Raw genomic sequence first — 12415 nt, 5'->3', positions numbered from 1 at the left:
TTCTGTGGCACCACCCACAGGGCCCTGCCGCTGAGGAGCTTTTTGACCACCTCGGCCCCAGAGAGAGGAGAGCCCACACCCGAGCCCCCAGACTCTGCTTCTTCATTGGAAGATGTGTCGATGGGATTGAGGAGGTAATAAGTTTGCTTTAGCTAAGGCACTTTATTATGGGAATACCGGCTAACATACTGTGCTTAAGGGAAGAGACTACAGGTGAATACAGTTATGTGTATCTAAAAATCTGTCGTCAAAATCACCGCATTGATAGCTGAAAATTATGCGCTATTTAATTAACATGCATACTTTTGCCAAGGCATTGCAGGTGAATAGGATAAAAAATGAACTAATACAGATCACCATCGAACTTCCCCAGTTAATTACAAGATGGTATTTTCCCCTGAAATGTTTAAATATATAGAGGAGCTTGTTTGGAGAAATCTACAGATGCAGAGAGAGGACAGTAAAAATAAACACCATCTATGTTCATTTTTTTAAGTTTTCCTTCTTTTAGAGTGAAAGAAGACATGCATGCAAAATAGACCAAAATCTCTTAATTGACCAGAACATAAAAACACAATGTTTTAACCTGTAGAGTTCTGTCTGAAACAACTACTGCATCATTTTGACTGCAGGCTCCTCATCTAACAACTATTCACTCTACTAGATATTTAATATCTGACAGACAGACAGCCCTCCTTCAAAGATCAGTGAAAGATTCACTGAAACTAAGATCACTTCACCATCAGTTAGTATGTGCTTGGTTGGAGAGGGCATAATAATAACAATAGAAATAATAATAATAATAATAATAATAATAATAATAATAATAATGGATCATTAATATAAGGAAATTCTGTATTATGATGCTTGGCTATAGAAGTTCAAAACATTTACATTTTAATCATGTCTACAGCACAATGCCATTTCCATTTTGTCAAATTTTTCTGCAGTGATCATCAGTATTTCTGCTGTTTTTTCCATTAAAATTAACAAAGTACGAAGTAGATGCTCTAAGCCTTATTGTTGCAACTAATCATTGGTCTAATAGCAGTTTGGAGGGTAGTTTGGCTTGCTTATTTATGTATAGAACAGTCTTTTTCAGTTTAGTGTGAAGGCTCCAGCCCCCCCACGACCCTGAACGGGATAAGTGGTATAGAAAATGAATAGATGGATGGACAGTTTCAAATAGGACAATGAGGAATAAGTAACTGTTATGTAGGTTAAGCTGGTACATTCAAAGGATGTGGGAGGAACAATGCAGCTGGATGATATTACAACATTGCACAAAATGGCAGCCTACAGGTGAATATTTTTTATTTACTCAAGTATAGACCTATTGTGTTTTTTCATACAACATACATAAAGAAGACACTACTGTTAATTTAATAAAGTCAACATGCCTTTACATGTAGGGTTCCTTTCAACATCTGTTCAGTTTAGAATATTGATTCAACTTAATTTGGTTGGCATTTCAAAGTTAATTTTTGCTGCCCAAACTCAAAGACTCAGATAGCTTTACTGCCTGCTCCCAAAGCTGGGTCACCTTGTTGCACTCACTACATGGGACTAAGAAGCTCCCATAACTGCTCATGCTTGGGTTGCACTGTGCTACCAGTTGTTGAATAGTCAGCAAAAGCAGAAAGTAGAGCAGGCACTGATGAATGAGCAGGATACCAGAGTCTCACCTACAGTATATTTTTCTCACCCTAATTAGTAATGTGTCTGTTCTTCTGTATCTGTTGTGTAACTGTTAAGGGCAAACAATTCATCATTTTTACTGAGAAAAACAGAACAGCAAAAAAACAAACAAACAACAACAACAAGGGAGGTGTCTGTTAATTTTATTCTTTCCTTTTTTCAACAAAGGTTTTTGTAGGACTTATCAAAGAAAAAACAGATAATCTCAAATTAATGAATGCAGTAAAACACATGGAAGCCTAGTGTTGCATGTTGAGAGCTCATTCTTGACATTTAACCTCATCTGGGGAGAAATTAGATGTGTTCACTGAGCAACAGACAGAATGGCTCTGTGTCCTTTTGTTGCGCATGACTATGGTCAGAGAAGCCCCAAGCAAGCAGGACTGAAACCCTGACTGCAGCAGAGGAATGGTGATAGACCCACACAGGCTGTAGGCAGGGACAATAACGCTCCTGTCTATCACCACTAAATACTGTTTCCACAACCACAAATTAGCATCTGCGCCTTATTTATACCCAACAGAACTTTCATGTCATTTCATGCCAAATGAAAGTCTTGATTTCAAACTACAGAAATTTTTTTAGATTTTTTTTTTTTTTTTTTTTTTTTTTTTTAACAAAATGTCTTTGTTGATATTTTGTTGATCTTATCAACAATCTCTCATTGTAAAACCTCTTAACTAAAAGGAGCACAGTTTGCCAAAATCATGTTTCAGTGAAACAAAGAAGAAAAATTTGAATCCTTGGCCATTTAAATGATGGATGACAACCTTTGGCAGAAGAAACCACTTGTTTTTTCTGACAATTATAAACCAATCAAAGCTTACAAATACATTCCATTTAAGCAACACTTGCAACTTTCAAAACTTTGACAATTTGTTTTCAGGTTCCTGTGACTAAATCTCCAACTGAAAATCAATGACTTGGGTGTGCAGCTTTTCTGCGATGAGCAAACACTAAAACTCTGAGCTTCAGCTATAGCAGACAGGAGATGCAACCAAGCACTGTCTTCTGTCTTGTGAGCTGATCCTCTCACAGAGGACGCTGTGGTTGTCTGGCCACCCTGACCTGAAAATAGGTCACCTGACCAACAGCTTCGCCTTCGACACGCTGTGTGTCTCTCCAACATAATCCTGAAGAGGAATAAGTGCTGAACTCCTCCATCTTAGTAAAAAATGGGGGGAGTGACGTGGAAGGTGCTCTCCTCAAAGGTGTCCCCTCTGCCACTGTGGGACGTGAAGGGTGATACTGAGGTGTTGTTGGTGCTCTGAAGGGGTGAGATGCGTATCTTCTCCACCCTCCAAAATTCCTCTCCCCAAAAGTGGTCTCTGCCAGTCCTCTCTTTGGACAGGGGAAGGCGATGCATAGTGCAGAAATGTGACATGACATTCACTCAATGTTTCTGTCAGACCAGGGATGGGGGTGGGGGATTAAGATTCAAACAGGAGTTGGGCAGGGCGAGTGCTTTTTGCTTCCTTGGTCCATTCGATCGAATGGATGACACTTTGTTTAGCTTGGCCGACACTGCACCTGTCCCTCTGAGCTGTCCTCGTCATCCGAGCCTTCTGGGCCAACGCCACGCAGGCCTGTGATGCGATAGCCCATGTTGAGCAGCATTACCTCTAGCGGGTCAGCATTCATGCGCCGCTGGTTCGCCTGAGCAGCACCCTCCATGTCCTCTACCACCCGCACATTTTCACACTCCGTCTGTTATACGAGAGAGAAAACAGGAGGAGGAGAGCAAGAATCAACTGAAAAGGATGTGATGTTATCACTGAGTTTTGTAAAACATTAAGAATCAACTTTTCAAACCCAAAAATATTTACACAAAATTAAGCCAAAAGAATCAGCTTATGGGTTCTACCTCTTTAGGTTGTAAACAACAGTAGGAAGTTAACAGAGTTCACAAGGGTGAAAAGGTCACTTTTAATGAATTTGATTTAGTTCAAAGAAAGAACAGGGACAATCAAACATTCCTGTCATCATCACAAAGCCTGCAAAATGTCATACCAATTTTGGTGAAATTGAAGCAATTATTATTGAGGTATACATTTCTATGTTATTTTTGGTGCCCCCTAAGGGTCAGGATTGGAATGATTTTTACAGTCACAAATAAAGATAACTGTAGGTTATAGACAGGCTTTCTTAGTTTTCACTCGTTGAATCTGCGAGTGTATCATTAAATAAACCAGATAATCTTTAGTTGAGCTATTATAATTATGAATAAATCTTTTTCAAATGTTCAAGAATCAGAATTATGTGTGAATTTTTTAATAAACCAAGAAGATGATTACCTCTGGTCTAGGGTTCCATAACCTCACGACAGGGTCGATACCACTAGTAGCCAGGAAGCAGTAGCTGGGGTGGGGCTGCAGGCAGTTGACTATGGACTCGTCCCCCTGCAGGATTCTCACAAGATTAGTCGTTTCCTTCTCCCAGATAAAAAAGGAGCCATCGTCTGAGCCACTGACGATGTACTGGCCTTTGCTATAGAGAAAAGATAAATGGTTTCAAACAGTTGAAAGAATTTCAAGTCTTTAGTTTTGTCTCAGACTTTGCCTTGTTTAATGACTTGGCCATTGTCAGCAACCAATAACAGCATTCTGTCCAGCAATAAACAGGAAGATGCAAACTAGTAAACAAAGAGGGGAGATAAATGAGAGAGCAGTTCTCCTGAACTGTGAAAAAAGGGGAGAAACGTGGAATTTCCAGTAGACTGTGGCAATTTCTGTTCCCCTTTTTCCCATCCACTTTCTCCCATGGTACAAAGAGGAGGACATGGCAAAGTGGTATTCTTACTTTCTTAACAGTTTCTCCTACTTTTTGTTTTTCTGCTCAAATGTACTTAAAATTTAAGTATATAAAAGTACAAAAAAATAATTACAATTGTATTTTATCTTGTCATTCTTAATGTTGCATATTTGAGAGCTGATGAGTGCATTTTATCCTGTCATATCAGCACTCAAATGTTTGTAAGAGTGCTCTCCGGTGTTCTTAGAATTTGTTCTTAGCTAATAACACATCACACTTTGTTTTAAAGTCTCCCTGTAGCTGGTTTTTGCTTTATTTATTCTTCTGCAGATACAGTGCTCTGTCTAAAGCTTCAGAGCTTGTGACTGCTCCCTTGTGAGGCTTAATGGAAGTGTGATTGAGATCTGCTGACCTTCCAAAGAAGTTGGCCTCTTTGATATCTGTGGTGGTGTTGCAGTGTCCGCAGTATCTGTGCTTGTAGTCAAAGCTGCGCTCTCTCAACACCAGCTCATCTTCAGGGATAGACTCCTTCCGACTGAAAGAGTGGAATCTAATGGAGCTGTTTGCCTTTTTATCATCTGATAGGGAAGTAAAAATCAAGCGTATTACCAGAGAGTCATTCTAACATTTTAAAAAGCCTGCAAGTTATTTATTAAATGTGAAATAACAATGTAAACAAGATTGTTGATTTAAAGTAGCCATCTTTAAACCAAAAAATGTTCTCTTTCAATTCAAATTCCAACTGTGTCGTTTGACAAATGAAAGATACAGAAAATCAGATGAGTTCCCAGTTCACTCTGTCTTACCTGATTCTGTCTTGGTGAAGAGAGCGGCCTTGATGTCTTTGTCTAAGGCGTCACAGGCACTACTGTGCGCCTGCTCAGGAAACTTTCCTTTGAAATCATCCAGACACTCCAGAGCTTCAGCCACATACTTCAGCTCAAACAGACAACGTGCCAGTCTGAAATGAGCCTTCAGATGGCCGGGGTTTAGAGTAAGAGCCTTCAGACAGTCCCTGAGGGCATCATAATGATCTCCATCCCTGTGAATCACAGACAGTAGGAAAGATTCAAAACATGCTTCTACATTCATCTTCTCATTGTGATGCAACAAATGCTTACCACTTGCGTTTCATGTAAGCAGCAGCTCTGTTCCCATACAGCATGGCGTTACTGCTGGCATGATGAATACCTAAACTATACAGCTGGATGGCCTGCGTCCACTGCTGCCGTGCAAAGGCATCATTAGCTTGTTGTTTTATCTTTTCTAAGTGAGCAGGGAGCTCGGTAGAGCTAGAACAAAAAGAGAATAGTAAGCATAACTCAGCTGTTAGCATACTCTTCTTAAATAAAGTCAATCTGTAAATAAATAAATGCACGTATCGGGGTGAGATAATAACTACCTTAGGTGCATTCTTCCTTTAGCAAATTGAATATGGCTGGTTGGTAAGTGGATTCCATTGGAGACGCCATTGGTTGTCTTTCCATTCTGGACGTCTCCTGTGAAGGCAGAGTTTCAGAAATGATGACTACAGCATAAGATCTGATACAGTATTCGCCTTTAAAAGACACCATTTGAAATCTCTTCTCATTATAACCAACCTGTAGATGATTGGCACTTTTTTGGGAGCAAGAAGGTATACGGCCTCTGTTTAAATGTCAAGTCAAACAGATACACCTGGAGGAAAATCATGAATAAGCAATGAAAGCAAAAGATTAGCCACCAAATCTAAAAGTGCCTGCACATAGACATAAAACTCATAAAAAATAAAAATATTTTTCAGGGTGAGCTGCATGTGTGAATGTGACTGGCTATATTTTTCAGCCCAACTGTACCCCAAAGTTCTCCTTGACATCCCCTAATAATATTTCTGCTGCTCCGTTTTGTTTTCTGTGATTAACTTACTCAGGAAAACTACTGTTGACACTTTGATCCTGTGGGTTACCTGTTCTCCACCCATGTTAACCAGAAGCTCTGTTCCATCTGGACTGAAGGTGACATAGGTGGCCACCAGGACCCTCAGGCGGTTATTGTAGTCTGGGAGTTTCACTGGTAGGTGCCCTGGAGCAATTGAAGACAAGTTTATGTAATACAAAGTCACCTTCCAGCAACCTTAATATTTCGTCTTGTATACATCCATTCAAAAAAAGTCAGAAACCAGAAAAATCAGCCATGAATCCACCTGCAACATAATACTGCCCCGCGCCATCTGGGATGGGCTTCTGCCTTTCACAGAATGTGTGCACAGCTGCTGACGTGCTCTGACTCATTGATTTCCTGTGAAAGAACAAAATAAAGTACATTGTTGATTTATATCTTTTATGGTGAATGTAGCACATTTGCATGGTTGACGATTTTTATAATAAAAGACATATGATGTAACCGACCTGTAATTGTGAATCATTCTAATGTCATAAAGTCGGACAAAAGGCCCATTGGCACCCACAGCCAGGTAGTTGTTGTCCCTCGGGTTGACAGCTAAACACTTCGCCTCGACCAGCTGACCACAGAACTCTGTCAGGTCAATCAGCACTTCAGAGCGTTTACTGCTCTCCCTCAGGTCATACTGTCTGTAGTGAACATCAGCAGTGAAACATGAATACAACCTCAGTTTCTTTAATGTTGGGACGCAGTGTGAAACAGAAAACAGAATTTAATGATTAGCAAACATCTAAACCCTGTAACTCAAATACCATAAGAGGGCTATAAAATGCTTAATCTGCAAATTTGTACAAATCAACCATCTTTAACTATCTCATCTATCTCATGTAAATCTGCCCACATCCTTGGCTATTCAATTCTTCTGATCATGTCTAGTCAGCATTCTTGCAACCATACTATCAATGCACACTGACTTGTATATACTACTAATACCTACAAGAGCCTGCTCATATTTAAATCTTTATTTCTTATACTTTTTTCAGTTTTATTAATTTTTTTGTATTAAATATTTAATTCCTGGGGCGCAGGTGGATGCAGATGTCCCGGGTTCAAATCTGGCCTGAGGCCCTTTACCGCATGTCTCTCCCCCACTCTCGTCCCTGTTTGAGACTCTATCCACTGTCCTTGTCTATCGAATAAAGACACAAAAAAATGTCCAAGTAAATCTAAAAAAAAAAAAAAAACATTTATTTATATATATATATATATATTTCCTTCTTCTTTTTTTTAATTCCTGTACACTGAGAGCAAAGCTAACCAGAGTTAAATTCCTTGTTGCGTAAGCATACTTGGACAATAAAGCTGATTGTGATTAACTGAATAAAAAACACAACAATACATCCAATGTCTAAGAAGTTTGTATAGTTTGTATAGTTGTTCTAAGGATAAAAGGCCTAGTTTGAATTTGATGCAAGCAACACATTTCAAATAAAGTTGGGAAAGGGTCAAGTCTACCTTCCGTAGGGTCACTTTTCTTTTACCAACTCTCTGTAAGTGTTTGAGAACAGAGAAGAACAGTTTCTACAATTTTGAAAAAAGGATTTTTTTGGTCATTCTTCCTTGATGTAGAATTTCAGCAGTTCAGTAGTTCAGGGTCTCCTCTGTTTCATTTTATTCTTGGTACTCAAAACATTTTTAACTTCAGATAGCAGTCTAAGATTACTATAGTTAACTAAAACTAACAAAATAACTAAAACTTAAGTGTAAAAATCTTTTTACAAAAACCAACTTAAACTGTATTCTGTGCTTACAAAACACAGAAAACCTCCTTAATTTTTGTCTTTGACAGCAGCATGCTGAGTGACATGGACACCCAAGCCTGGGGAGTGTAAAAGGGCCAGATATGATTGAAGAAGTCTTCACAAAATGCTCAATTTTTGGTTCTTGAGTTATATTCACATATCAAATTTGAATACATAAAATGAAATGTGAAGAGTATTCTGTCTAAATGTGTTTTAAAAATTGTACAATGTTTATGTTTTCTGACCCTTTTGGGTCTCACCACTGACAATTTCCCTTTATTGCTAAAAAAAAAAAAAAAAAAACTAAAACTAACACTAAAATTAACAAAAACTAAACTAAAACAAAGCATTTTTGCAAAATAAAAACTAAACTAAGAAACCAGCAGTAAAGACTAATAAAAACTAAACTGAAAATGTGCAGGCTATATATGCTATCACATCACATATGCTGGTGTTGAATTTCTAAAATGAGCACAGTTTTACAAAAACAATTCTAAATTTCAATATTCATCATGTTTTCTTTGTGCTATTTTAATCAAGTATGGCATTTCAGTGATTTGAAAACCAATCAAATTCTGTCTGTATTTATATTTTGGACAACATCCCAACTTTCTTTAAAAAAATGGGGCTGTGTTACCGGGGCATAATAGAGCAGATTATTTTGTTCATTTCTGATCCCTGGGTTCTAACCTGATTATTCCATCTTCAGCAGCACTCCAGAAGGTATTAGGCCACATTGGAGCAGTGGCGATGCGTTTAACTCTGTTGGTGTGATCAGAAAACATGTGAATGGTTTCCTTCACCGTCAAATCATGCACATGGACCTTTGTGTCAGCTGCACCCGTGACCAAGATTCTGTCCCCGGAGTGAGGAAGGAACTGTAAGAACACAGAATAACAGCAACATGAACTGATAAATACACACGCAATGAGTTACCATAATTAAATGTGCCAAAAACATCTATACATACATATACATATACATATATATATATATATATATATATATATATATATATATATATGCTGATGTGTCATATTCTGATTTAAAAAACGCAACTTCTCCTTATCTTTCAATATCAACATTTCTCTCCAGTATTTTCATTCTCAAGCTTTTGGTCATGAAGCTCCAATAGTTTTCCAAATTATAAAAACAGATAAAACACAACCAAACATTTACAAGTCTGTTTTCTTCATGCCATTCAGTGGGTGGCCAACAGCGCCCCCTAGTGTGCAGACTACAGTGTTTTTGTATTTCAGGAGAGCAATCCCAGATCGGGATGAAAGTAGAGGCTCTAAGTTCAACATAATAAAAGATTTACGTTGTTAAATTGTTCTTTATTTGCAGTTAAATAGCGTACCACACTCAACAGTCCACATACAAGCATAACCCGGATACACCACATGGGCTATAATGTTTTATTTGGCTTCATCTAACTTACATTTCAGCCTTCACTACCTTCAGCTGCATCTTTCTGCATTGACAGTTTAGAGTCACCTTAAAAGACATCAGCATGCCTTCTTTACTGGAATTCAAAACAGTCATTCCTCCTTACCTTTACAGAGAATATATTTGCTGCATGACCCGTGTGCATAGTTGTAAGCTTCTTGTGCCTGAATGGATCCCAGATGACGGCATGCTGATCATCTGAGCCTGAGGCAAGTAGACTAAAATTGAAAAAAAGGAGAGAATAGGAAAAGGCAATAAACATCTGATATTGTTCTTTATTATCAACACTGCTTGTCATACAACATTTTAGGCATATCAGATATCCAGTAGCTGAACAACTGTAAACATGTGCATTGAAATTTTCACATCAGTAGAACAGCTGATTTCTTTGACTTGGACACATCACCTGCCATAATAATCTGTCTCTGGAAATAACTTGCATATCACAAACCTTGTAGTAAAATCTTTGATTTTTTTGTGTGTGATGTAACTCAGTCATTGATCCAAGGTCAATAGCTATAAAAGTATGTAAGGTAAGGTTTTAGGTTGTCAAAACTTACTCTCCTCGTTCATTCCACTCCAAACAGTTCACACAGCCTGTATGACCCTGTTAAGACAGGTAGTTTAAGATAAAGACACTATGATAAAAAAACAGAATGGAGTACTTAGTCTCCCTCCCCTCTCCTTAGTGTACACACAGGCTTACTGTCACTGACCTGAAGCTCAGCCTCCAGTCCAAGTCTTTTGATGAAGGGGTCCGTCACATGATAGAACCTTTGAAAGGCTGGCGCTCTTTTATCCTAAAGATGTGAATCAAATTCCACATTAGACTTGAAAGTCTGCATTTTAGAAAACATATTGAGGGGGGTATAAAGTAACTTTAGATTAGGGTCTTCTTAGGTTATAGTTAGTGTTTACCAGTGTCTGATTACATGTACGGTATAATGTCCTTCTTGGATGCTCTGTATGTACTCACTCTGATCTGCCTGTGCAGAAGATCTCTAGTGATGTTGACAGAAGTCATGGCCTCACCACAGAACATAAAAACAGGGTCTGGGCTGGTGGTTCCAGGGGTCAGAGCTCGGATGACATTTACTCTGTATTTGTCCACAAACAGCTGCAAACAAGTTAAAACAATCAGCAGTGTAGATAGTATGCGGAGGCCACTTATCATAACCATGATAGGTATTTTTCGATGGTGTATCACAGTACATTGAGGGTAGATGGTGTTAAATGGTGAATACAGGATTGTCAGAGGGCCTTAGTAATATTAGCTCACAGTATATCTGTTAAAACGGCTCACACATAAGTATATCATAAGCTGTTAGCTGGTCTACACACTTTTGTCACTACATAGACAGTGGCATTGCTCCCGTCAAACAACATAAACAAGACGACTTCATAAGCTAACTAGCCAATCTTAGCTATGCAGCTCTGTCAGTATTTTAATCTTGTGACTGTTTCTCAAAACACAGACAATTATTCGAAAACAAAGAAACTATTATGCTGTCACAATCGCTATCCATATTTGCACCAGGCCTTTAAAGACCTGTCGTTTATCAAGTAGCTGGCGTTAGCGTATCTGCGTTACCTTGTTAGCTAAACAAGACGTCCACTTCATGTAACGTCAACATTTGCAACCATTTCATTACAGTTTAAGACTGGTAAAGAGATCTCACCGCACTCCTCGGACTAAAAGCGCCTCTGTCAGGAAATGTCCATTTAATAGACGTAAAGATTCACACTCTCTGAGTTTGTTGACAGGATTCACGATAATACCTTCTCTGACTTGAACACAAAACCCCTCCCACTGACAACGTCATCACGTAAAGGGCCAACGTAGACTGATACTTCCGGTCGTAGCTAATTTTTTTAAAAAAAAGCACTCCTACAAAGTAAAATTGAACCATTTACACTACACCACAAAGAGTTTTATGGTGAATCCAAAAATCAACGGCTTCTTTATGATATAGAAGCGTACTTATTATCAAATAAATCAGTAAGAAAAGGCAGTCGCCTTTATGCACGATTTGCAGATAATTACAGGTTCTTGTATAGCATTTAGCCAGATATAAAGAGGATGTAGCTCAAAGATCTAATCTGGCTTTACTTGGAAGGTAGTTTAGAGATGCAAAGGTAAATCTAATAGGCTTAGTCTGATCAAGACTTAAGACCGTAATTATGTTTGGGCGTATGGTTGCATTGAGAATTGGGCATGTTTTTGCTGATTAGATGTTTCTGAAAAGAGTTTTAGTGTTTGGGGATATATTTATTGAACAATAGTGTAGGAACCAAGGTTAACAAAAACTAAGTAACTAAGTCAAATCATTTTAGTTAACTGAAACTAAATAATACAAAGTAAGCTTTAAGAATAAACCAACTAAAACTCAATTTCGGTGCTTACAAAACTAACTGAAATTAAATTGGGGTCAAAATCTCCTTATTTTTAGTCTTGACAACAGCAGAATGGTTGACATGTCCTGCCAAGCCTTGAAAGAGTAAAACCACCAGATTTGATTGACAAGAACATCACAAAATGGTCATTTCAGGCCTGGAGTTGTATGCATCATTATTGAATAAATAAAATAAAAGTTAAGAGCTCTTTTGGGTCTTGCCCCTGACAGGTATCTTGTATTGCTGAAAAACTTAAAAAAAAAAACAAACAAAAAAAAAAACAGAAAAAAACTATTTAAAAAAAATACCTAACTACTATCTATATTACAACTTTGGTAGGAATCCCTCACAAAAAATATTTATACTAATACTACTACTACCACTACTACTACTACTACAGCTGATAATAATAAAAAATAATAATTACTACTATAACAATA

General features: G+C 38.0%; 1 protein-coding gene across 1 annotated transcript; it reads right to left on the bottom strand.

The window, feature by feature from the left end:
- Window positions 1–1824: 1824 nt before the first annotated feature.
- On the bottom strand, window positions 1825–11399 carry wdtc1 (WD and tetratricopeptide repeats 1). The gene is made up of 16 exons (XM_041794398.1): window positions 11261–11399; window positions 10558–10698; window positions 10298–10381; window positions 10142–10188; window positions 9688–9799; window positions 8823–9010; window positions 6837–7019; window positions 6632–6726; window positions 6395–6510; window positions 6051–6126; window positions 5852–5948; window positions 5571–5741; window positions 5256–5491; window positions 4862–5027; window positions 3993–4185; window positions 1825–3405 (listed from the first exon to the last, which is right to left on the bottom strand). The coding sequence occupies exons 2-16, from the start codon at window positions 10621–10623 to the stop codon at window positions 3208–3210; spliced, it is 2028 nt and encodes a 675-aa protein (XP_041650332.1). The 5' UTR covers window positions 10624–10698; window positions 11261–11399; the 3' UTR covers window positions 1825–3207.
- Between the last annotated feature and the right edge of the window lie 1016 nt (window positions 11400–12415).

The sequence above is a fragment of the Cheilinus undulatus genome, linkage group 8 (assembly GCF_018320785.1).
Source record: "Cheilinus undulatus linkage group 8, ASM1832078v1, whole genome shotgun sequence".
Lineage (NCBI taxonomy): Eukaryota > Metazoa > Chordata > Actinopteri > Labriformes > Labridae > Cheilinus > Cheilinus undulatus.
The sequence above is the reverse complement of the archived record's forward strand: the minus strand, read 5'-3'. Positions and strand labels throughout refer to the sequence as shown.

Excerpts from the sequence above, each read along its gene's own strand:
- wdtc1 (XM_041794398.1), bottom strand. The coding sequence starts at position 10,623 with ATGTTCTGTGGTGAGGCCATGACTTCTGTCAACATCACTAGAGATCTT. Across the intron at positions 10,382-10,557 it reads TTCTGCACAGGCAGATCAGA|GATAAAAGAGCGCCAGCCTT; the intron begins GTGAGTACATAC and ends TCACATCTTTAG. Across the intron at positions 5,742-5,851 it reads AAAGGAAGAATGCACCTAAG|CTCTACCGAGCTCCCTGCTC; the intron begins GTAGTTATTATC and ends TTTTTGTTCTAG.